The 26,054-nt window shown below is 42.7% G+C and overlaps 2 protein-coding genes across 5 annotated transcripts in view; one reads left to right on the top strand and one right to left on the bottom strand.

Annotated features, from left to right (window-relative positions):
* Positions 1-6,211, top strand: part of LOC143326909 (TOX high mobility group box family member 2-like) — a 76,275-nt gene extending 70,064 nt beyond the window's left edge. For 2 of the 3 annotated variants that reach the window (XM_076740948.1, XM_076740950.1), the window contains 4 exons: positions 1,057-1,137; positions 3,128-3,526; positions 4,022-4,161; positions 5,087-6,211. In XM_076740948.1, coding sequence (XP_076597063.1) covers positions 1,057-1,137; positions 3,128-3,526; positions 4,022-4,161; positions 5,087-5,129 — 663 coding nt within the window. In that variant the 3' untranslated portion in view covers positions 5,130-6,211. The remainder of the gene's footprint in view (positions 1-1,056; positions 1,138-3,127; positions 3,527-4,021; positions 4,162-5,086) is intronic. The other variant, XM_076740949.1, reaches the window with a different exon arrangement.
* A 2,889-nt stretch (positions 6,212-9,100) lies between these two features.
* Positions 9,101-19,030, bottom strand: LOC143326796 (large neutral amino acids transporter small subunit 1-like). Of its 2 annotated transcripts, none has more exons than XM_076740707.1 (11): positions 18,623-19,030; positions 17,469-18,002; positions 17,205-17,330; positions 15,093-15,198; positions 14,895-14,939; positions 14,274-14,397; positions 14,035-14,138; positions 13,388-13,484; positions 12,783-12,932; positions 11,758-11,932; positions 9,101-11,515 (listed from the first exon to the last, which is right to left on the bottom strand). In XM_076740707.1, the coding sequence occupies exons 1-11, from the start codon at positions 18,696-18,698 to the stop codon at positions 11,439-11,441; spliced, it is 1,614 nt and encodes a 537-aa protein (XP_076596822.1). In that variant the 5' UTR covers positions 18,699-19,030; the 3' UTR covers positions 9,101-11,438. The 2 variants fall into 2 exon arrangements, with proteins under 2 accessions (XP_076596822.1, XP_076596823.1); XM_076740708.1 differs by having other exon boundaries at positions 17,469-17,999; positions 18,623-18,823.
* Between the last annotated feature and the right edge of the window lie 7,024 nt (positions 19,031-26,054).

The raw sequence follows: 26,054 nt of genomic DNA, 5'->3' as shown, positions 1-26,054 counted from the left end.
CGTAGCACAGGGCATCGAAAACTGACACATGGTAAAAGCTGGCATCATTACATTCATAATAATGTATTTTTCATCAAATATTTACTTAAATCAAAAATCAGGCAAAGTTCTTTTATGGCTGTATATGTTCAACATTTAGCATTTGAGAAGTTTGGTTTATAAACAAGAAAACATGTTTATATCCCTCAGAGTTAGGTATTAATAAAATGATTAGATTTGATATCAGTACCAGAGGTCACAAGAGCAAGAGCAAAAAATCATCAATGCCCAGCCCTGCATCAAAAGCACAATGTATAAATCCTTTGGTTTTCTTCTGCCCAGCATGTTTCTCTCTCCTTTTGTTTTGCATAATGGACATGATTTTGCCTATAGCCCTTATAGCTAATAGGCCTATTTTCAGACACTCCACATCCTACACGGACAATACCTGCAAAAAATACCTATGTGCAAAAACACATATCCTTATGCACTCACAAAGCCACATTCTTTATGCAAACCAGCTAAGTTCATTCAAACACGCAGCAGCAGCAGCAGCAGCAGCAGCAGTTAGCTGTGTGACAACACACGCTCATACATCACTGAAACAACATGGAAGGCAGTTTCAAACAAAAGTCAAACACAGGCAGGGATCGTATCCTAATGTGCCAAATGACAACAACCATTCTGGTGTATCACTAATGTCAGTATGCTGATATGAGTGTTATTGTGGAGCTAAAAGGAGAGAGAGAGGAGTTCCAGTTCATTTCTTTAGGTGGATTGGAATAGAAATGATGTGCTGCTACAATCGAGGGAGACACATTGAGATGAGGGAGTTTTAGTGCGGTGATGAGGAAATAGAGGTGTTCTGTACCATTGGCTCTGATGGAAAGGGAAACATTAAGGACTTGTGTGTGCGTGTGTGTGCGTGTGTGCATGATGTGTTTAAGAAAGTGTTAGATAAAAGGCGTGTGTGTGAGTGTATTCAGAGACAGACCTGTGTGTCTGCACATTTATGAGCATGTCAACCTCTCCTCTCACCCGAAGCCTCTTGTTTTCATGTTTTTTTTTTCTTCACAGGGGTACAAGAGGAAAACCGAGGCGGCTAAGAAAGAGTACCTGAAAGCCTTGGCCGCGTACCGAGCCAGTCTGGTTTCCAAGGTAACGCTTATGACACACAGGCCCTGGCTAAGACTGATGATGGATTGGATGGAAAATCCCTGCTAATGGCCTGGGCGGGGCTTCTTTGGAGTGAGGTGGTGGTGGTGGTGGTGGAGGTGGAGTGGGTGGGGGCATCTGATGCAAAAAGAGCAGGCCATATTTGGAACAATACCTGATTTCCATAGGGTGCAGATGTTGGGGGTTGGTGATTGTAGTTGGTATGGTGATATAGTTGGGGGAGGGCCAGTCGGAGCACACAAGCATATGGCCATAACATGTAATAGACATGGAGGATGGAAAGTGATTGCTCTCTTGTGTGCTTTACAAACCCAGGTCTTTTTTATACGTATCTACAGAAAATACAAACCCTACATTTATCCTTCACCAACACACACCTGTGTCATGCATTAGATCATCAATTTCCTGCATCTCATCATCTACAACAGGAAATACATCCAAATCAGTGCAGGCAATCGTAGGATTTCCTGCTGTTTCCACCTCTGACACCGTCCTGCTAATTCGGGTCTGTGACATCCCTTTTGCCCAGCGAATGACGACGTCTTGCATACACCAGCATAGTAGCACGGAGAATGAAGAAAGGCAAGGAGGAGGGCTGTGGATTGCATTGTTTAGTGCCGTCTTGTATTAACAACACACAATGTAGTGTGGGGAAGATTCCTTTTGTCATTCCATTTGTTCTGCAGGCAAACAGCCTCATTTCTCTGCCTGGCCTCCTGCATATATGTGTGTGTGTGTGAGTGTGTGTGAGTGTGTGTGTGTGTGTGTGTGTGTGTGTGTGTGTGTGTGTGTGTGTGTGTCTCTACTTTTCTCATCTATCTGTCAAGGTGTCTATTGATCATTACCTCGGCCCCAGCTCTATTCATACAAATGGGCTCCATTACCTTCTAATCAACACTGATGGCTGGAGATGAGCAATCTGACAGCTCATCATAGGGGCCTGGAGAGGGTCGGGTGGGGATGGAGGTGGAGGTGGGGTATTTTGTGGGTGTGGGCACCTGCTCAGAGTTATACTGTCCAAAGTGAGAAGAGGTGAAGTTTGGGGGATTTTGGTTTGGAGTTTGGTGTTTGTCCTTTAAAGTACTGCATCCTTTTTCAGCCTCCACCCTGTTTCCCCATCCATACGCCTGTGTGTCTGCGTGTGTGTGAAAGTGTTGCAAAATAATTAGTGGAAGCTGTCGGGCCAAGGACGGAGTGAAAATTAAATATATACAGTCTCCTTACTCTGTGAACATCAACATGCTGGGAAAGATTTGCTGTTAGGAGTCAACTGGATGGGAAAGCAGCTCTGTAGTGAAACAGCTGGTGAGAGTTTGGACAGTGCTGAGGAGGCAGTGCGGAAACACTGTTTTGTTTTTTGTTATTCTCAAATAAAGCTAATTATGCCTATTTATCATGATAGCATTGACTCACAACCTCTGTTGCACAGAATTGGCTAGCAGGAGTTCAACCTTTCCACAAAACCTACAATAAATGTAACATAATGTAGTTAAATATTTCGGGAAATACACTTATCTACTGTCTGTTAATTATGAAGCCCGGAGGCGGTTAGCTTAGCTTAGCATAAAAACTGGAAACATGGGGAAACAGCTTGTTCTGACAACCTTCTTGTCTTCTTGTCTGGAATAGGTGTAATTCCTTTAAAAGTTTGAAAAGAAAAGAAAAGAAAAGAAGTAGTCCCCTGGAAATCCCTGCAGCTGTTGTAGCAAAGCATAGTTATCCACTTCCTTTTTAAATTGGCTGACTTAGCGCCTGTGTAATAAGACCCAGGTTGACCAATAGCAGAATTTGCCTTTAAGATAGAGGTCTGGGCTGAGGTTTTGTTTGAAGTGTAATGGAGGCTGCTGTTAAAAAGTGGGAGCAGAGATGTGTTGTGATCAGGATTTGATGAATGTTGATTGACGTGTTATTGTGATGTCTGTTATTGAAAGAGTGATCTCAGTGATTAAAATTCTCCTTTATACGTCCACAGACTTACAATGACCCTGAACCAAAAAGTGCCCAGCAGACCAGCCAGCCCTCCCACCTGCTGCCCCCGAAGCAGCCCCTGTACAGCGTGCCCCCCCAGCCCTCCTCACCCTACCTGGGCCCGCCGGGCTCCTTCCCCCTGTCAGACCTCCAGAGCTATGCCGGGCCGCCCCGCCACACCCTGGCCCCGACCCTCAGCCAATCCCAGATGCTGCCGCCCAGCATGAGTGCCTCTCCCCCAGCTCCCTTCCAGATCAGCCCTCCTCTGCACCCCCACGCCCAGCTCTCCCTGCACCAGAGCTCCCTGCTCAACCAGCCAATCCGCATGCAGCAGTCGCAGCCAATCATCTCACACCAAATGGGGCTCCAGGCGCCTCTGCATTCCCCTCCTCTCAGCCAACAGGTCGGTCCTGTAATCACATGACTAATTATTTTTAGTTACTGGTAATTGTTAATGTATATTTATTACACTTGCTGTTGTGTTTTTTTTTGGCTATGATTAAAACTTTTGTGTCAGTTGCTCCTTTTCTTTTCAAACTCAGTCTCATTGTATCACGTTACAGGCCTCAATCACACATTTAGCAGAGAAATAAAGAGCAAAACACGTTCTGGAAAAACAGTTTTCACACATTTTTTTTCCTTTCCCTTTGACTTTATAATGTCTTCAGTGCAGCAGGGTGTCGGCGTAAGAAGTGTGATTCTGAGACCCCTTTTAACAAAGTGACCAGATTGGATTGAGAGTGCTTTTCCTGTTTCCCACACACTCAGTTCAGGAGCAACTGCTAAAGACCACTGACAACAACTGACCCCACACAGTATCATAGCTCAGCGAACTCTAATGGCAGACCATCTCAAAGCTTTTCCTTTCTCCCCTCCTCTCCTCTCCTGCGATCTGCAGGGATTCTCCCACATCCAGGCTGATTACCAGAACAGTGTCGGGGGCTCACAGTCTCCAGGGGCCCCGAACCCAGTGCACGGCCAGAACCCTGACTGGGACGGCGAGTATTGCAACAGGGACTGCGGACCCAACCACTGCGGGTGAGCTCGTCACATCAGTCCGCGTGTTGTGTTGCGATGGTGAATGTTCATCAAGGACACGACAAACAAGGAGAAATCACATCGAGTTAGCCGCGAATAGACGATCCAAAATAAAAAATGCCTTCTGTAAATCCAATCTGGGACGTTTGATCGTTGAGAATAGCAAGTCGTTGTCTGACAGTTCCTCATTTTCCAAATGAGTTGCACTAAACCACTTCACTTTCACACTCCGAGACTCAGACAGTATTAATCATAAACTGCGATTTCCCTGCTAAAGCAAAGCATCTCCTTGAAATTGAAATGAGTAATGCAGCGGTAGAACAATGCTATTACCAAGCTCGGAAAAAGTGTGACATCCAATTAAGTTTCCCTGTGTTTCGCTCAGCACACATTGCCTTATTGAATCAAGCTATTCAAGCAGGTTACGAGAGGAATGTTGTTTAGTCTCACACCTGAAACTGGGTGTTGCTATTCCGAGAGGCGGCGGAGCTGGAAGTCAGTATCTCCTGCATTTAGGGCTGATTCATGTGTATGTCAAATAGGATCACGCCTGGGTCAAATCAGGTTTGATGCTCTTTGAAGTAGATTGAGTCTGTGCTTAAAACCTGCTCCCTCAGTGTCAGATCGTTGTAGTTTGCAGTTTTGGAGGGTGCTGAATTATTTTCAGTGTGTCAGTAAAGATAACTGGAGAACAGACTCTGCGTCTGACATTTCAAGCACCGAAGTGATCTGCAAATTCTGACTTTTGTCTTTCTTCGTCACGCTGATTGATGTCTGCTTTCTCAGCCAGGTGTCCCTTTGAAAAAGATTTCGTAATCTCACGAGGATTTCCTGCTGAAAATATAGAATGAAGAGAAACGCATGCAGTGAGAACACGCTTGTATTCACGTGCAGACATACATTAACGCTCTCTCTTCCTCCTCAGCAGTGGGATGGGAGCTCGGGACAAGCCTCTCTACCTCACTTGAAGTTGAAAGACCTCCAAATGTCAGACTCCAGGGAGCTTTCCAACATTACGTCATCGATGTATCAGCTTCTACACCATTTTGTTTTTTTGGGTTTTTTTGTGACGGATTTCGAAAATCCCAAAGACTGCTACAGTAACTTCACCTATTTGCCAAGCACTTAGATCGGCCCAAAGCCTGAGGCACTTCTCTTGCTTTTTTTCCTTATCAGTGAACTCTCTCTCTCTTTTTTTTTCCCCCTCTTCCTTTTTTGCTGGGGCACCGAGCTTCAAGCTCATGCCAACATACTGGAAATGAAGACCAAAAGAAAAAAAAAAAAGTCTTCTCATTTTGTTTTGAATTTTTTAGCGATGCTTTCTCTCCTCTTCACTCCATTACTGTGTGTTTGCCATGGACTGCCCTCTTCGGGGAGATGAAACGCTCTGAGCATACTCAGCGTAGGGGTCTTGGGTAGAAAAGCTAATGCAGGAAACTAGAATATAGTCACTTCAGCAGGGGTGGATGTACTTCAGGACCGACTGAAACACCCCGACTGAGTGAATGCAAAGCGAAATTTTAATGAAGATAGTCACAAACACATGAGACATTTGTAAATCATCCTCGCCCATAATAAAGGACTCGCTCATTTTCTTTCTTTCACACAGAGTGATTGTAAATATCACCAAAATGGATCCCTCTTATGTGTGTATTTAGCTGAAATCCCATGCTTTCGCTTTCTTTTTCAAACATTCTTTTCGTTCGGTTATGTGATTTTCGTGCAGGCGGATTCAGTGAGGGAATACACACACTAAAAGTTGTGTTGAAACTGTGTTCACTGGTCTTGTTTCTCTCCACGCGAGAGCGAAGAAGACTGTAAAGCGCTCCATTTCCTCCTTAACCGGCGGAGCCCCGACAGAGAGCGCCACTCTCTTCACATGGCCTCAGGACGTTACAGAACTGTAGAGGTCAAAGGTCGATACCTCTCCTTTTAGCTCCTCCTCCTCTTGGTCAGTAAGGACCGCCCCCACCTGTAACCCTGCCCACCTCCCCTTAGTCCCACTTGTACAGGTGAATAAAAAAAAAGTTGCTAAATGTGAAATGTTACTAAAGAAAAAAAAAACATAACAGTGGGTTTTAAAGTTTTTGACTAGTTTTATTAGGTGTTTTAGAATTGTGTTGAACTCATCTTTATCATTTTTTGTGAAGAAAAAAAAATTCTGAAGATATTTTGTTTTTGTTTTATTTTATTTTATTTTTTTCACTGTAGCAGGATTTGCGTTTCGGAGGAACAGTTATGGGGTAGATATTTTAATTTTGTGTATAAACCTGCCAAATGTACTTCTTTAATTTGTAAAGCCAGTGATGAGAGAACCCATTTTGTTTTGTTGAATATCATATGTTTTACAATATGGTCATTCTATTTAATTTGGTTGCAGGTTTCACATCTATTTATGAATGATATGAAGTAACATTTTGGCTTATTTTCATCAGGGTGCATTATTATTATTATTATTATTATTATTATTATTATTATTATTATTATTATTATTGATCAAACACCATGATTATTAGAATAAAAAATATTTTTTCAGAAATTGCCGTTGGTGCAACACCAGTGCGCCAGCATTAGATTCATTTTGTGTCACAGATACTTCTTTTGTTTTCTTTTGTCTGTAATAAAATGTTTAAAGTGGAGAAACGGACGTGCTCTTATCTACTTTTTCTTCATCATTGGGTTTGCTGTGCTTTACATTCATTAGCAATTAGATGAGTAGAACCCGCCGCAGTAGCCTATAAGCATAACTTTGCATTCCCTTGCATGTGTCTGAGGTTAATTAGCAGAATTATCTTTGATGCTGGAGAAAAGTTCATGTGGCTGCTGTCACACGGCTCATTAGGTGAGAAGTTTAGGCTTCACGGCGCACTTTCGCTTAATGAACTTTAACCTCTTCACAGGTTTTTTTTTTTTTTTTCCTGATGTGATCAATATAGTATATCCAGCAACATGTCTCTGCCTGCTGGTCAGGTTTCTTGGTGAAGGTGTGATGATGAAACTTGGAGTTGATGTAGCAGTACGCTGTCTTTCAGAGAGCTACCTGAGAAGAAAAACGAATGCCTTTTACTTATGAATTTCACAGTTGGATTAAAGGCAGAATAGAAATGGAATCTATCATCCCTCCCCTCCTCGCTCGCTCGCTCTCTCTCTCTCTCTCTCTCCATGATGATGATGATGACGTAGTGCCCCCTAGAGCTGATTCATAAAACTCAGACTGTTCTTTTTCAATTCTTCTTCCCAAAGAGGAATCAGTTCATTATAATTCAATGACTTCATTTCAAGTGTTGGTGAAAAGTAACGCTAATATGTTTTACACATAAAGGCCATCAAAGGCCCCGGCCTCAGCATCATTACCCCCATGGAGGTGCCCTTCAGCAAGGCCGTTATCCCACGACTGTGTTTTACTGCACAGCCTCCAGCTATGAACGAGGGCATCGCTCTCAGCAAAAGTAACCTTAAAAATAAATTAAAGAGTTGAGTAAAAATGAGCACTCGAGATGTCACATTTGTGAGCAGATGAGAGCAGAGTATCCTTTAAATTCCAACAAAAGAGCAAAAGTAAAAGATGTTACACTGCACATAGCTTTAAAGGATGTTTTATATAGAAACGCTGTTCTGGCTGCTGACCAGCAGCAAATAGCACATTGGACGGGGCCTCTCTGCTGTTTTACCGTCTCCCATTGATGTTCCTCTATCGCCATCTGCTGGTGACATGCAGTGTTGGTGCTAAGTCTGCTTGTAAACTGAATCCAACATCTGTATTGTTTCAGAAATATAAAATAACAGATATTTAAGGAGAAAACAGAAGAATTTCCTGATTCTAACGATGTTTTTCCTCATTTTAAGTCACTACAACAATACAAAAATGAAAATCTAGTATTGGGGTAAGATGTTAAAATGTTGGTCTTGACTTTTTAGTGAATTTCTTTTGGCTGGCTTTATTTCAATGCCATTCTTGAAACAAGTGACAATGCTCAGGGGGCAAGTGGATTTATATCACCCTGCTGGCACAATTTGTCTTGGATGAAGAAAAAAACATCTCAACAGGCTCAACACAAACAACAGAATTATGTGTAAAGATTGATGTTGATGATGTGTTTTGTTGTGAAATTCAATCAATCTCATCCCGGCAATTTATATATAATTGAAATTCTGTGCAGATGTAGTTTTGCCCGGGGGTTATCTCACAAAGGAGAAAGCTTGCCAGGAAACTGAAAGGTAAACGAAAACAACAACGTTTTACTGTTATCTAATTCCTGCTTTGTGAAGCGACCTTTCAGATCTGTTCTTTTATGTATGTTTAATACGTCCTGCAGTCCACTGACTCCACCGGGGCTGGTCTTTACTTCACTGTATGTGCTGATTTATTATACCACAAATTAAATGAGCTGATCAAGTCCCTGTCTGATGCCCCCCCACACCCCACCCTCTTTGCAGAAGGTTTCTCTGGACGTCATTTGTGCAATATTGGCTCCTTGCTTGTCCAATCTCCCATCACTAATATTGTCTCCAGCAGCTCTGACACTGCTTTCATCAGCAGCCATCAGACCCTCTCATTTCCTCCTCAGACGGATATGAACTCTCCTGACGGCTCAGACATCAGCAGCATCGTTGTCTGACAGCCAGCAAACAATACGAGGCAAACAAGAAACGACAGAGCATTTCATACAGATCACTAACCAAACACTTGATGGCTGAGACGATAACGCCGCCGGACGACATTTGGAGAAAATCATGCTTGTGAAACCTCCTCATTTGGCTAGAAGCTATCTTGTGTTTTGGGATTGCTTGCTCTCTTTGAACGTGTTATCTGCAGAGAGGCTGAGGGCTGCTCTTTTGTTAACTGATGCAAGTATATTAGCACACAGCAGTGAGGAATCTGATTTTAACCCTCTGAGGAACACTTTGTCAGCTTTACATAACACACACGACCAAAGTGTGAACAAAAATATTTTTATTGTTACATGTACCTGCCATGGTCACTGACATACAACAGTTACAATAACTGACAGAGGTACTTTGCTTTTTAAGATTAAAAATACACTATTGGAGTTTTTTTTTTCTCCATAACATTTCATTAGGCAACTGCCATGAGAGGTACTGTCAACTCACACATACAGTAATACTCCCCATACAGTAAAACAGTATGTTGTGCAAAACATAAAATATATGATGGAGTCAGCAGAGACCATTTGTCTTAATAGTCACACTCAGTGATGTACTGTGTGCGTTTGTGCCCTCAATTTAGATTTATTTAGTGCACATACAGAATTCTTCCTTCAAGCATTGCACTGTTTGTTGTGCTTGCAACTATATAAATCACGAGTGGAAAAGGTACATTATGTTCAAAAAGTTGTATCAAACATTCAGAATTTCTTTTTTCTTCAGATCCGGTGGAAACATTAAAGGGTTTAGAGGATATTGGGCTGTTAGTCAAAGATGCTTCTCTCTCCCTTTGCATGTAAATTCTTTTCCATGGTGGTATTTTTACACTTTGATTGATCGCTGTCCAATGTGTTGTGACTGCACGGTTCAATTTCCATCAACATGATGTTTTTACGAGCGCCCGTGCCTCTCAGAGAGAAAGAGCGCATTTCATCTTGTGTCGCAAAAAAAGATGTTTCGATGAATAAACATGTTGGAGGTCATTTTGTATCAGCCTTTCCGTCGCGCTGCTCTCTGCCAATGTGAGAAATTCAGAAGGCTTTGACTCTATTTATGTTGGAAGAGCAGCACTTGTTTTTCTGTTTTGTCTTCAACCAATATGCATTATTTCAGTGCATGTATTTCCATTTGATTCCAGTGTCCTGCAAAACCTGAACCGTCAGCACCGTCAGTCGAGGCTGACAGTCCATCAGCCAGCGTTTGATATTTAAGAGGACTGTCTAGTCTCTGCAAAATCCAGACACCACTCAACTTCCCCGTCCTTCAGCTCCCTCAGAGACTTTCTTCTTCTGGGCTCTTAGACCGAGCAGACTGGTGCTTGCTGTAACTTTGGGAAAACCTCATATATTCAGTTTAAGGTACATTTCTTATTGAAAAAAAAAAAAAAGAGCAAAGCTGATGTCCCTAATTTTGCAACATTCATTCTGGTCTTATTGTGACAATAAGATAATAAAACATCTGGAATATCAGCAATGACATGTCTGCCACAGATTATAGATACACGCAATACAAAACACTAACACTACAATGAGTTTACTAAATACAACCAGAATGACATTTATACAGGATTTCAGTTTCTTATAACAATGCCTCACAAACAGGTGCTGGTATCCACTGCCATTTCATCAATATATCATCACACACACGGAGCGCTGACGGTTTGATGTGAGAAGAAAATGACAGAAGGAACACCTGATTCACAGCAACACATCTTAAGGAAACATTACATATACTGCTTCATCTCGCTTTCGTTTGTGCTTCAAGACAGTGCTGTGGATTCATTTTTGAAATGAAAACAGAAACAAATACTAATATTAAAACCAGCTGTTAATTAACATAAATATTAGTAGCATATGAGTATAATGTCACCAGTGTTATGCTAGTTAACGATCTCCTCCTCCATCCCTGACCTTATGTATAGACTGTACACTGTCAGTGATTGGTTTACCTCAGATTAGTCGACACATCACTAAGTGCAGCAGTGAGTTTGACTCACGGGTCGTTAGCTATTCCAGAAAACTGTAAACCATACTAAACTATGCCTAGTTTGGTTGTTAGAGTTTATTCAAATGTAAAGAAAGTAAAAAAAAAAAACTTTTTTCCTGTCCTTCTAGGATACTCATTTGTACACTTTAGGTGAGCCATAAACATTTATGTTTTAGGCCACTAGAGGATATATTGTATATGCAGCTTCGGATGATGTGTTTGCAGTATGCAATTAATCACATGACTCTCCATTAACTAACTAACATGCAACATACAAGCATGTTCTGGCATTAAAGGAGGTATGCATGTCAAATAGAAATAAAGCAGTGGAAAATCTAAATGTCATGACTAAGAAAAGACTTTCTTCAGATTTGAAATATTGTGTAGTGTTCATAACATGTGCCTTCACACGTTGCAGAAAAGAGCGTATGTCCATGTAAACCCTCCTTTACCGAGATTGCCAGGCCGCCAATACCACAGCTCGACAGCTACCTGCCTGGTTAGATAAAGGTTTCAAATAAACTGCTGCAGCCAAATCACAAATGAACGAATGTAAACATCAAGAAAGCAACATCAAGAATGTTGAGACAGAAATATTGACTTCATGTTGTTCAGCCTGTCCAGCATTACTCAGCCGCCTCATGTTGCTCCCTCTCCTCAGGAACAGACATGAAGATCTTCTGACAGAACATGGTGAAGATTTCTGAGGAGAAACAACTCATCGCATTAGCCGTGTTTGTTTTCTTTCACTGGGTTGCTACAGGTCAAATGATGTCAGACTTTTATTAAACATCGGATCGACACCTTGGTTCAAGCCGCCTATATAAACACACTCCAGCAGATATTCTCACATGAACCTCATAACAAACTGTAATGAATGCTCCTCCAACCTTGCCTGAACAAATAGAGAAAGACACTGTAAAGAAACAAAAATGTCTCACTCACCCAGCATCTTCTTGACCACATGGGGTTTCTTCCACTTGTAGCCCAGTAGGTACGCCGGGATGCCTGTGAGAATAATGCTGCTGCCTACCAGGGACTCAAACGGAGCTGCCCAGAAGGACACAGCGATCATGAAGACGCAGCTCACAACAAAAGTCACAGGGATGATCAGAGGACACTGCAGACAGAAAACACAGCAGTTACTCGCGTGTATCATCACATTACCAGTTAAAACCAGTGCCGCAAAGTAGCTAAGCACATTTACTCAGGCGCCGTACTTTTGTACAGTTTTGAGGTACTTAAGCAATTCTATTTAAAAAAATAATCTTTTTACTCCACTTCCACATTTATTTCCTTGCCTATAACCGTCAGATCCTAACAACCAGCTGTTATTACAATATTGAGATTATATCGTTATCTGGCCATTTAGTACATTTTAAATAATAATTTTAGATTTAATACATTTAAAAGGCATATTTTATTACTGTGAAACACTGAGGAACAGTACTTGCACTGTAAATCACGACAGGTACGTACGGTATTTTGGAAATTCAGTGTCTCAGCTGAGCCTCACAAGCTAATGAAGCAAAACACATTGTTGCCCAGTCAGAGGTTCTCAATTTAGATCTAGGAAATAGCCAAGCTGTCCTGTTTCATGAATGGTTTACTTGTTAGAGGCTCATTTTATAAAACAAATGGGCTGAGAGCACTCGGGCTCAAAGGAAAGATGAAAGACTAACGTTCCCATGATGAAACAGAAACAAAGAGCCACTCCGTCTTTTCCCGAAAACACAGCGTGGTTCCACTTCCAACTAATAACAAGAGCGGTGATACAATGGTGCTTTCATTAAAAAAAATAATAAATAAAATAAAAGATAGTGGATTCTCTATGAAACCAGAGGCTGTGTTGATGTTTTGGGCAGACAAAGAAGCTGGCTGAGGTTCAGGTAGAACAAAGGTCACACATCAAACACCTTTCAAATCCTGTAAGGAAGACTCTTCGCAGATGACTCTCCGGTGTACTCTACCTTAATGGGCCTTCTGAGCTCGGGCTTGGTAAAACGCAGCCAGAGCATGCCAGCAATGGCCATGCCAACACACAGCCAGGTGAAGAAACTGAAGAGATTGATGACAGAGAAGATGTCCTGAGAGATGGCGTACATCATGGACAGCAAACACTGACGCGAGGGAGAAGGAAGACGACACTGTATTAGTCTTAGATACGCAGCATGTAAACACACATGTAGTGCACCTTATATTATATGGAAGCATGTTTTAAGGGTGTTTTGTGCTTTGCTAAATGCTAATGTGAACATTCAGAGAGTTGGAACAAGTTTTAGAAGCTTCACCTCAAAATAAACACGACGTGAAAAATACATTTCACAAAATAAACATAACTCTACTATCAGAACACATTCATGGCCTGTTCTCTTGTAGCAAACTTGTCAGAGACTCGTGGGACCTGTTGCTGTCCTTTGCCTACAGATCGACGTCAATAAAGGTCACACCTGACTCAATGCACCTTTATGTTTAATACCCTAATGGGGTTGGTTGTTTTGACACCAAGGGTTTCTAATGGTGATCATTTATAAGACAGGAAAGTAAGAGTCACATCAGTGCAGCAGCGTCTTACTGTGAAGATGAGGGACGGCACCGGTGTGAAGAGGTCTGTGTGGACCAATCCCAGAGCAGCGGGGAGCTGACCCTCTCGAGCTCCAGCATAGAACAACCTGGAAGAGGGAAGGCTCAGTGGTGAGTATTTTCTGATGAAATACTTGTGGCTGTTTGCCTTGTAAAATCCAACATCCAACTGCAATTTCATCTTCAAAGAAATATTACATTTACATACATTTTTGTAAAACTTTTGTAAAAAATAGACCAAACAAGCATTCCTGAACCGTATATCCCACCCAAAACTTAAAAAGACGCAAAGTCCCTGTCCATCTCCTGGGCCACATGCACAACTCTACAAGGTACAATGTAACTTAGGCAACTTTGAGCTTGCAGTCTTTCTAATTACATACATAGTATATACAAACTGTGACTTTCTTGATTTGCAAAATTATCTTTTAAACTGACAGATATCATATGTGTGATTCATGGCATATTTCAGGATCAAACATGCGTCTCTCGTCATTAACTACCGTACATATTTTTTCCTAAATAAGGCCCCATGATGACCTACTGGAAGGGCCTTTTCCTCTCTGTTGTATAAACTGTAAACTCTTATATTACAGCAGCAAAATGTGAAAAGTTTGTTCTCTATGTGCAGACACACACCGTGCTGAGGTGAACAGCGATCCGTTGACGGCTCCAAAGCAGGACAGTCCCACAAAGACAGGAATCATCCAGGACATCACACCAAGATGGTACTCCCCAAAACTCTGCCAGACAGCACAACATGGATGAAGACAGCTCACATTTTGGGAACACACAACGTACCTACAACCGACAGCTGAGAGCTGCACTCTGCTCGCCCTCGCTGTGCTATAACTTTACCACAGAAGCATGATGCTCACCACAGCAACCGCCTCGGACTCCACCATGGCCTGAGGAGAGATGGTGGTGAAGTAGGCCAGGTTGGTCAGGACATACACCACCGTCACTATAGGCATGGATATGATGATGGACAAGGGCAGGTTCCTGTGGTGGGGGGAAAGGTCAAAGGTCATTTGAGGAAAGAACCCCTAACATACTTCATATCAACTGTTTCTGTGAGACCAGTGATTGGATTTGTGTTCAGTTTTACTCAGTGGTATTTGATGAGCAGCATGCAGTCATCAGCCATGCTAGATTATAAAAGCATAAGCATCACATGCTTCTCTGAACACCTTAAGATTTCAGGTATCGTACAAAGGGTGGACAAAACAACTGGAGCAGTTAAATATCTAATGTAATCCAGCCCAATGCAACACAAGTCAGTACGCTTCAGTCAAAGCGGTCAGAGAGCTGTTGATTCAACTCTACAGCAGTTTTTGACGCTGCAGTTGTACTACATTGCATTAAATTGTAAGAGGTCCACGTCACTCTGTATCTCCATGTAATCAGTTGATGGTAACAAGCTCAGTCATGGATGAAGGTAGTCACGCTGTCGTCTGACTGTACAACGCTGAAAACAGCTGTCACCACACTGAACTCACCTCTCTGGGTTGATCATCTCCTCTGTTACGTAATTCAGGTAATTCCTAGAGGAAAATACACAGCACAGTGCTATTTTAGCTATTAGACAAAAACTGAAATTACTGTATAATATTAAAAAAAAGCAGCAAACAGTCTATGAATAAACCATTTCTATTTCTGGTGTGTAATCATTTCAGAATAGATCACAAAAGCCTCACCAGCCTCCGAAAGCAAAGAGACCACTGTACAGAGCCAAGACAATGTTGCCCACTCCCAGTTTGCTGCCTTCAAATGCCTTTTCTGGTGTCAGGTACGGCACATCGCCTGTGCGCACACACACGCACACACACACACACACACACACACACACACAGAAAGAAGAAGAAGTTTAAGGAATCTGACCTGAAAGAGAAACATCCCTCTCTCTACATTAATGGCTTTAGTTCATGAGGTAATCGTGAGGTTTCAGAGACATTTCATGGATTTAATTCAGGGCTGCTGCCACTTTTATATGTCTTGCCTGAAGTCCAGTCTGCTGCTGCCTGCCATTTGACAGGCTTTGACATTTTCCAGCCAGTCGGGACTCCGTCTGAGCACTTCTATGTTTGATCATGTGCTTTGATGTGTTTAAACACAATCAGGTCCGGCCCAGCTGACATTTAAACATGAGCAGAAACATCTTTTGATAAGTAAACCGCAATCCACTAGTTTATCCACGGCAGCTAATAAATCCAGTGTATGTGTGTGTGTGTGTGTGTGTGTGTGTGTGTGTGTGTGTGTGTGTTTGTACATGTTTTACTCACATAGGTGCCCATGATGTAAACAGATTGAATTTCAGGGTGAAGACTTGGGTTAAGGTTTGGGTTAGTGTAACGTTAGAGTTAGGCATGTTGTGGTTATGGTTAGTGTATGGTGAGTCCGTGGGTGTGTGTGTGTGGGTGTGTGTGTGTGTGTGTGTGTGTATGGGTGAAGCCTTGGTTCTGCTTGACTCTCTCCTCTACCTGTGGCATTCAGATGGTAATGACTCTGCTTTCCATGAGGCCTATTACGCACACAGTATTTTCTCACTCTGTCCTTGTCTCTCCACGCTCTGAAAGACCACAGTGTGACAACAGCCGGCAAGCTTCGTTTAGCTTAGTTTCCATGGTAACACAGCGTGGAGCACAATGGCGGTGGGTGTGGCCTTGAAAAAAAAAATGGGGGGGGGGGGGGGCAGATGTAGCATGGAGCAGATGATGGCCACACTGTGTTCCCGCGTTGTTTGATTTTGAATGACAGACTGGATTCAGTCTTGGAAAGCGTGTACATCTCTTGTTATTCATGCACGTATGAATCATGCAGGATGTGGTTGCCTCCATGTTTAAGGATGCATTGCGTCAGTAATCAGTGCTCCTCAAATTTCCACTGCTTCTCTTGCACGAGATCAGTTCTACAATGTTCTCTTAGCTTCATACTTATGAGTCACGTATGAAACGAACCATGCCAAACAGTGTTCATACACCCACACGGACACACATGCACATGGCTGCACACTTGCTCAGACTCAATCACATGGCTGCAGACAGACAAGCCTTGTGTTCAGACTCAGCAACTGTGCTAACAAACTGAAAGGAGGGCAGTCTGCTTGGTTGGACTCATTAGTGCTAGTCAACAATTTGTTGATCATTAGAGACAAAAGAAAAAAACCTGCCAGTTCATTGGTGCTGACACACAGAAGGACGGGACAATAAAGGATCGGACTATACTTTGATAAAACCTACAAACAGTGGGAGCATTTGTTTTATTACACTTTACGCATCATTACTGAAATAAGCAACAGTTTAAGACACTGTACACAGCTGCATGCTGGGAAATACACACTTATCATAGGCAGCAAAGACTGCCATTAAAAAACTGAACGTCACACAGTGTAGTTTTAGTGCTCATTTCAGTAGATTTTATCTTTCCACACATTCTGCAGGTCTAACAATGTAGTTTCACAGGAGACTTTGGTTAGTGGTTTGGTTTGGTTAGACAGTACCTGTCTAACTTGTCAAGCATGTCCATTAAACTCAAAGCACTATGCTGTGATCAAGACGTTGGCACTAACATTGGCACTAACACAAACCCAGCTGGTAGCCATGCAATTGAGAGATGAGGTTAATCATTGTGTTATTATCGCTGCTTTTGGTTTATTTGTGTTGTGTATGAGACCTGGGGACACAGAATGTTATAGATCCTTGAAACAACCCAACTGTGACACACAATGTACTCAAGAAAAATAAAGCCAATCTGGAGTTTTTAGTGGCTTTGTGGCTCCGTATGTTGCTCTATGAGTCAGTGGGACTCACCTGTGGAAATCTGGATGAAGCCAAAGAGGATGATGGTGACCAGGGCCAGCAGTTTGGAGGCTGTGAACATGTCCTGGACCTTGGTGGCTGCTTTCACACTGATACAGTTTACAAACGTCAGGGAGGCTACAGGAGGTAAGAAAGAGTAGAGTCAGGAATGAAGGGAATAATCACCTGTGGATTTTATTTCTTTGTCTTCTGTAGAGAGAGAGAATAACTTTCTACAGTCTTTGCAAGGTAACCCCCAAAGCAACCCTTACTCACTAAGACACAGGCAGGCAATGAGCTTGGCAGCACTGTCTGGCACGGCGCAGTTTGGGTAAAGAGGTTTCAGCAGGTAGGTGGCAAACACCAGCGACACCACGTACTGCGACGACGGCCGGATGATGAGCATCTCTACCCACAGCTTCAGAAAGGCCGCCAGTTCGCCATATATCTCCAGGATGTAAGTGTAGTCTCCCCCCGACTTGGTGATGGTTGTGCCAAGTTCGGCGTAGCACAGGGCACCCATGGTGGAGATCACTCCACAGGTAGACCAGACGATCAGGGAGAGGCCAGCTGAGCCGGTCTCTTTGACCACGCCTGTCGGGGTGACGAAAATGCCAGAGCCTATGATGGTGCCTATGATCATTCCCACACCATTGAGGAGGGTGATGCTGCGTTTGAGTACGATCTTGTCCCCTTTGTTAGGCGAGCCGTTGGTGGGGCTTGTAGCAGTGGGAGCGGGGACCATGGGGGTGGATGGAGACGCTGGCTGCCCAACGATCAGACCATCTTGGTCTGGGTCGGATTCAGCTGCTGGAGGAGAGAGGACAGCAGGCCAGGAGATGAGACAAGGCGGTTTCACATTTCAGGTATGACCTTTAAGTTTGCTAGTGTTCACAAAAAAAGAGATTCATCAAGTTGTCTTGGAAGATTTCTTGGCTGAGACATTTGAGCCGCTGGTGCATTTGACAGGATGTAGTACCAAACTTATATGAGTGCACACATGTGAGAACAAGCACAAAACAGGCATTTCTTTCCCAAAGTCAGTCTCTGCGTGAGGATACAAGCAGTGGAATGGCGGTACGGTCTGCTGTCAAACAGGTTAAACAGGCTCATCGGGGTAATTTTAAAAACCTGTTTCTAAAGAATGACATCTTAACTCCCCAATATATCTCTCGCACAGTTGTTGTGACACACACCGAATGAGGTAATTGTTTTGATACATCCTAGAAAGGGCCGGTTAAGATTTCCTCACCTGTCACCTCGGTCACCTGTCATCATCACAGACACCCAATACATCACAACACATCTCCATAGCTCCATCAATCTGAGTGTACTCTCACATGAGGCAATGTTGCATCAGAGCACATGGTGGAATAATGCAGCCGTGCACCATGTGGAGCCACAGGAGTGTGAGCATGCACTGTACCTACCCTCCATCTTCTCCTGGCTCGCCGCCTTGGCAACGCTCTCCCGGCTGCTCCGTGATTTCAGCTCTGGCTCAGCCATCTTCCCTCTTAATCTGGGTCCCCTTGTCTTGTCTTTTTCCTCCTGCCCCCCTTTTCCTTCCTCCCTTTATGTCCCCTTCCTCCTCCTGCCTGGATTTCCTCTCTACCTCTCTCACACTCGCGCAACCCACCCCCCCCTCAGCTCTGTCTCACTCTAAAACCCTCCCTGATTTGTCCTCTCTCACACACATGCACACACGCTGCCTTCGTCACTCAGACTGACCCTGATCCTCTCTGTGTGTCTCCCTCCCTCCCTCTGTTCCTCCAGGATACAGCAGGGAGGAGCTGAACCTTTGTGATGCTGCTGCTGCCTGAGCCTACACCCACTCCAAATGAATGATGGGATATCTGGGGGAGGGGGGGGGGGTTAGTGGTAGGCACCATTTGGAGGGGCCGCCATGTGACGCTGTAATCTTTTTGTGTGCTTCCTAATCCAGTAGCATACAGTATGTCAGCGTGTGTCTGCGTGTGCGTTCATGTCAGAGAGTATTAGGAGGGATGTTGTAAATCTAGTGCTCCCTCTAGTGGCGTCAACATGGAAAAACAAGTGTCTTTGTTGTCCTGTCAGGCAGAACGGTGACACCACAGAGAAAATGGAGACCCACTTGCCATTTTTGGTGCAGGCAATGCATAATGATAATAATGATGAGACACGTGATATTTCTGTATCGCCTGCTGCTTTCCCACAATTTTATTTCCACCACACTGACTAATGTGAAATTGTGAAATTGTCCCACAAGGTCTACACAGCACCACTGTGCTCGTCCTGCTCCACAGCCATAAGGGCACTGTAGCCTGTTGTGGGTGCATAAACATACACCATGATGTGATCATTTATAGAAATTATTTTGCTGTGAATTTTGGGCAGTCCGAAGTAATCAGTTTTCAGAAGCTACAGCATCGCAGGTACTTGATATATCCAACAACAACTACTGTTTTCCCGAAAATGATTTTTAAAAAAAAATGTAACACTTCATAATTAAAATGGGAAGTACGTGTGACATGAATTATGGAGAATTCTCACATTTGATGTGCAAATTATAGCCTATTTTGTCAGGTTGATTTGCTTGAATTTCTGTCCGGCACTTGGCTGGACGTTCATGGGTGGCACGTCACACTTTTGACCACTAGATGGAGACATAAACGTGTTTCACATGCGGAACTTGTTTCTGTCAAATGTTGCGGAGGAATACAGGTAATGCTGAAGAGGGCGTGTAGAATGTACACACACACACACACACACACACACTTCTCATTTCCAGCTCTGATAAATTGAGTTTGTTTGGAAGCTTTTTTTAAATAACCAAGCACACCATGTGTCCAGAGCCACAGCCGTGAATTCTGTGACCCATCAGATTCAGAGACTCAAAATACTGTACTCCTACAGACCCTTCAGGCTCACAGTGTATCACTGGCACTTGATGTGTCCATAACTACGGTGTGGATATTACTGAGTAAAGGGAAATGCAAAATGTGCATTCCGAGAATGAGCCCCGTTCTGTTTTAGCGTTCGTAAGCGCTTACTTGCATTACTAGTACGCTGACAAATCCGGCACGCGACCACCAAGCTCTGCTCAATGAACGTCTTAGCTTGCAAGTGGTGAAGCGCGCGCCGAAACTGGAATCACCCAGAGCACTTTCTGCCACGAGTCCGGGGACTTTCCCCTGAGCGCGAAATGAGGAACGAAATCCTCCGCGTGTAGCTCAGAGTGCAAGCCTTCCGAATGCCCGGATGTGACACGCTGGAGACTAGACATAAGAAGGCAGACAGATTACGCGAGTCTACAGTCGTGGTTTAGCAAAGGTTAGGAATAATTTCACAGTGTAATGTTCACCTTATGAAATACAAGCAACTGCTTCCTCTTACAAAGATCGTCTCTATTGTTTGTAAGAAGCTGATTTGAATTTAAAAGTCCACAGCCGCGAGGGATCATGGGGGTTTTTAAAGGCGTAGTAATGGGCCAAATCATAGCCAATGGAAAAATGATATATAAGTTCTTATTTGTTTATACAGGCACCGTGTGTGTCCCAGCACTGAAATCCACACCGGTAGAGACTGGGTTGCATCCTCGCTCCCACTTCGAAATGCATTTACACGTCTGTTAAACCTGTTAGGGTTGTCTGAGTGCAATAGTTTACACTCATGTTTGTATCAAGGAAGTAATGAAAAGAACAAACTGCAAATCATGCATCTCGGACTCTCCAGTTATTGTTCTCAAGCAGATATTATGAACTAAAACAACTGGTTAAAAAACAAGAGGGAGTAATGAGGTTTTTCAAAGCGGATTTCTTTCTCACTGGGGATTCTTGCGAATCATTGCATGTGACTTAAGTCACATAGATAAAGGAAATTATGAAAATGTATTTTCATTGGGAAGAAATAACTGTAGCATTTCTCTCCACTGTGCTGATTTTTTACCTATTAGCTGAATTATATTTTAATGTGAGACATGAATAGCATCTCCATTTAAAGCAAGGAGTTGTTTTTTCTTACATATAGCAAAGGAATGTCTCTGCAAAAGCAAAAAGTCCTTTGTTTCATCTGTTGGGAGTGTGATATGATCATCTGAATCATCTAAAAGAGATCGCTTTCCCAGCATGCCATGTTTCCCACCATGTTTTTATATTACCCAGTCTGCTGTTTTATGAGGAATGATTTCAATTCGAAAAGGGGAAAGCAAGAAACTGTATCAGAGGTATAAGATAAAAGTATAAAGAAATTACTGCATAATAAGTAATGTTTCTGTGATGACAGTGAAATTAGCCCCCATGCTGGTGTTACTGTCACAGTCTGTGTCCCTGTTCCTCCTCTCCAGCCACATTTGTGTCTTCTCGGACCCTTCGGTGCTGTTCTCCTCTTATCCACCAGATGCCCTCAGACTTTCTCTCCTTTCCCAGTGACCAGACAGCCTTTCCCAACCTCTCACCTGTTCTCACTTCCCTCATCTGTTCTGCAGCTGCCTGGACTTCTCTGCCCACCTGCAGCTCGTTCCATCATCAGCCACTCACTTGACTGTACTGGTCTACTTCCTTTGCTCCTTGCCAGATTGTAACGTCACTATTCATAAGCCTCATGGTTTTTGTCCTTTCTGTGTAACTGTCTGCCTGACTGCTGTGTTTGTCTTTTAGCCTGCATGTCAGATTTTGATTTCATGCCTGGTTCTTCTGGATTTCTTCTCCCATGTTGGACTCCTCTGGTTATGACCCTTGCATGTCTCACTATAATGTAAGTCTTTTGTATGTTGTTGTTGAACTGCACCAGCTCTTCCTCAGAAATCTGCATTTGGGTCTTTCCCCCTGTTATCCTGCTTGCACAAGCTGTGACAGTCATCATATACAGTATACTCGTAATACTAATAATTCTCATTATTGATGTCTCAATATGCCAGATGTATTTTAATGCAGTACTTGGATCAAGTAGAGCCAATGTAACTGCTTTATACTACTGGGGAGTTCAGTCTACAACAATGCATCAAATTAGAGTCTGATCATATAGTTTGTATGTAAAATCTGCACAAACAAGTAACTTCAGTTATCAAATAAATGTTGTGATGCAGAAAGTTGAATAAATCCCTCTAAAACCTCAGAACTGTACTTGAGTAAATGTACTGCAACTTTATACTTGCATATCTAAGCACATGGAGAACCCTGCTGGTTAATTTATTCAACACTAATATATTTCTTTTGCTAACTGGTATGCTTCATAAGCCATAAGCCTTTCTTAATCCATCAAAGCTACATCTGTGAGGTGACATGATAAATAAAAGTAAAGTCATTTGTGGTATTGCTGAGGCGATTAAGCACTGATTGCTTATAATATCTTGCTTGTATGATTGGACTCATATGAAAATTATACCCAGTATGTTGCACCAATATGATGGCACATTAATTACTGCCTGTGCTGACAGTGCTGACGGATGATGACGGACCGACAGGTTGTGCTGCAGCCCACACAGATGTGCAAGCAGTGTGGAGTTTTTTCAGACAGCACCGTGACAGTCAGCATCTCACAGGATCCACCTGCACTGATTTCACATGTCAGCCTCATTTAAGCTGAGGTAGTCTGTGCTCATCTCCCTCTGGAGACAACAATGTGTTAAAAGTAGACAGGGATTAATACAGCATTTTTTTGACTAAGTTTAAAAATGGATATTGAAGTAAAAGGACTCCATTAAAAGTCCTGTATTCAAGTTAAAATACATATGTAGGCAATTTGCAGTGCATGTACACAAGTGTTCAAATGTCATAGGACTCCTTGTGAAGAAGGGACCCTTTCACAGTGCTAACTTAGCAGCAGGTCAAAAATCATCACTACTTCACAATATTGCCATCTTTTATCTTTCCTTCGGGGATTTTTATGCTTTTAGAAATGTTGATCGTGTTGACCATTTCCCTCATGTACTAGATTGGGTATAATAACGGACTGTATAACATCTGCTATAATGCTCCTTGTTCACAGATGTTTTTTCTCTGTATGCATCGATTTTCTCTTCTCATGTATGTTGTTTTCCCTTTTTTCCATCGTCTCTTCTTATTTATTTTTCGCCTTTCCATTTTCATTGTTCTCTTGTTGCTTTTTTCCTCCCCTCTGGCTTTCTTCTTACTTACAGTCATCTCATATCTGTAATCTTATTTCACAGGCTGCTTCAATCTCCTCTCTTTTCACCTTTTAATCCTATCATCTTCCTTTCTTCATCTGTTTTTTTTTTTTTTTTTTTTTTTGTACCAGTGTAGTTCTCTCTCAATCCATGCTCTCCACCCAGTTTTGTGCTTTTCTTGTTTTCTGGTCTGTCTGCCTCCACTCTTCCGTCCTACGCTCCTCTACTCTAGATATCTCCTTTCTTTGCTGTTATCTGTCTGCATATGAGGAGACAGTGATAACTTCATGATGAATGTTTTATCATTATCAGTTCTCAAAGAGCTGAAGTGAGGCAGTTCTTGGGTCCTGAAATTGTTTGCTCCATAATTTTACTTTTCCTTCCACACAGTTTATTACTGAGGTATTGTGTGTACTACATGGTAAAAATCCATAGAGACACAAATTATTCACCCATATGTGACCTTATTATGCTGCTGCTGCTGCCTCAATGAAGGCTTTCCACAGTAACTGAAACATGACTGCAGGGATTTGACTCAGCTCAGTGGATTCAGGTACTGATGCTGGTGCACACTAAGTGTTCTAGTTCATCTAAAAGGTGTTGGGTGACGCTGAGGTCAAGGCTGTGAGGAGGCCAGTGAAGGTCTTCCACAACAAACAGATTAAAAAATACATTTCATTATTTACATTACATTTATTATTACACCATTGTAGAAAATACCATTAGACGCTGTAGTATTGATACTTCTCATACCTGAACATAAGGAGTCTATAGCCAAAACCATAAAAAACACAACCCCACAAATACACAATTATATGGACAAGGGCGTCCACATACTTTTGCCATGTCACGAGGATGCATTGTTAATATTGCAAGTTTTCTGCACAGCATTTGCATCCTTTTTTAAAAAATCTCATTATCCTCCGTATTTCTATGTTAAATTGTGTGCACATCTTTTTGCTCTCATCTTGCCCCACACACTCCTTCATCCTTTCATTCCAAAAGTTTCCATCGCCTCATTTTTTGTACTCCTTCATCTTCCTCTCCTCTCACCCAGTTTTTTTGTCCTGTATTTCACGGTGCCAATTTACCGTCTCTCCACTCTTCAAAGAGCATCCTCCCCTCTGCTCCCATCGCGATTCCTCTCTGTTTCATATTTCTTTTCATCTGGCCTCCTCCACCAGCACCTCCTGCATCTCCTCCCCAATGACCCCACTCTGCCTGTATGAGACGGCCATGTTGTAAATTGGCTTTTATTTTATCTGCTTTTTGCTCTTTTCTACATTGCTTCTATATGTCTTCTGTATTTTTACTTCTTTTTTCATGTAATTGTCTTCTCTCTCTCCTGTGTGCTCATCACTGTGCTGCTTTTAGCTCCACATTCTCTTGAACCTCTCTGCTGCTTTGTGGTTGGTCAAATGTTTTTTTTGTTTGTCTGTTTTTATTTATTACATCAAGCCAGACTATCCAGATGACGACTGTATATAAGGATAGATTTTAGTAAATTAGCACATACATACAGGAGCTACTTTAAGGTGATCTGAAGTTTGTCAAGCAGGGACACAACTAACGTGCTTCATCGTTGGTCTTACAGCGCTGTAAGACTTGAAGCAGTGGGTAACTTGATGCTTACTGCACAGAAACCACATCATCCATCTGCTGAATGTCATCACTTCTGTTTTATTCAGCATTAAAGGGAAGAGAAAAGTCTCGAGAAGCTCCACAGTTATCCTGCTTGTGAGCAGATGCACTCCTCCACTTACAGTGTGTTTGTGTCATCCGCCGCCGATGCCGCAGTGAATGTGTGGCCAATGAAAGCAGGCAGCGGAGCCCATCTGATAAGACAGATCAAACGCCTTCTAATTCCAGAAATATATTTTGTGCCTTGGGCCGTCAGTAATTCCTCCTTGATCAACTGTCACTAAGCTGGCCTGGAAAATGCTAGAAGACATGTAACTGTACCCATCACTGCATTCTCTGAATGCTCTGCTCCCACTTCCTCCTCCTACTCCATCCTCCTGCTACCTTATAGCTTAGCTGTGTGTGTGTGTGTGTGTGTGTGTGTGTGTGTGTGTGTGTGTGTGTGTGTGTGTGTGTGTGTGTGTGTTGCACTCGGGGAAATCAGAGCTCAGGCTTTCTGCTTGAGTTTGCTTCCCCTCGGCGTCAGTGTGCCCTGACAGTTGACCCTGATTTTCCCTCCATGTCTCTTCACACATCATTTCCTCTTCTCTCTCTTCCTTTTCTCATTCTTTGTTCCACTTTACCCTGCTCTGTAGATTTGTTCATTCCCTCTCACCCTGTCTCTGACGACTCCAAGCACTTCTTCTTAATTATACACAAGCACAAACACAAGCACATAAGTTACTAATTGACGGAGCAGCTGTGTGGAGACACTTAAGTGCATTAACATCAGGGACAGACATGCATTGTCTGCTAATGGATGCCAGAAATGGCATCCATTTACAGGCAATTAATTATATTGGCTGACTCGTCCTCCCCACGTCCACCTTACAGTCATTAGTGCACTGGGAAATTGCACAAAAATATGTAACGGTGTCAATGTATATGTTCTTAGGAGGATTGTAAAGATACAGTTTTGAGACCTGACTTAATGCTCACACATACACATGGACCCTATATAAGGTTTATTTTTTTTAGCCCACATAGCTGCAGTCATTTGGGCCCCAACATCCCAGCAGAAGCCCTGCTGTCACTGAGGAGGAAATAGCAGCAGGGAAGGATTAGGATGTGAGATTTGA

This window comes from Chaetodon auriga, chromosome 10 (assembly GCF_051107435.1).
Source record: "Chaetodon auriga isolate fChaAug3 chromosome 10, fChaAug3.hap1, whole genome shotgun sequence".
NCBI lineage: Eukaryota > Metazoa > Chordata > Actinopteri > Chaetodontiformes > Chaetodontidae > Chaetodon > Chaetodon auriga.
Note: the sequence above shows the minus strand (reverse complement) of the source record. Positions and strands in the feature narration are given on the sequence as shown.

Excerpts from the sequence above, each read along its gene's own strand:
- LOC143326796 (XM_076740707.1), bottom strand. The coding sequence starts at position 18,698 with ATGGCTGAGCCAGAGCTGAAATCACGGAGCAGCCGGGAGAGCGTTGCC. Across the intron at positions 14,139-14,273 it reads AGTCCGAGGCGGTTGCTGTG|AGTTTTGGGGAGTACCATCT; the intron begins GTGAGCATCATG and ends GCTGTCTGGCAG. Across the intron at positions 11,516-11,757 it reads TGTGGTCAAGAAGATGCTGG|AAATCTTCACCATGTTCTGT; the intron begins GTGAGTGAGACA and ends GTTTCTCCTCAG.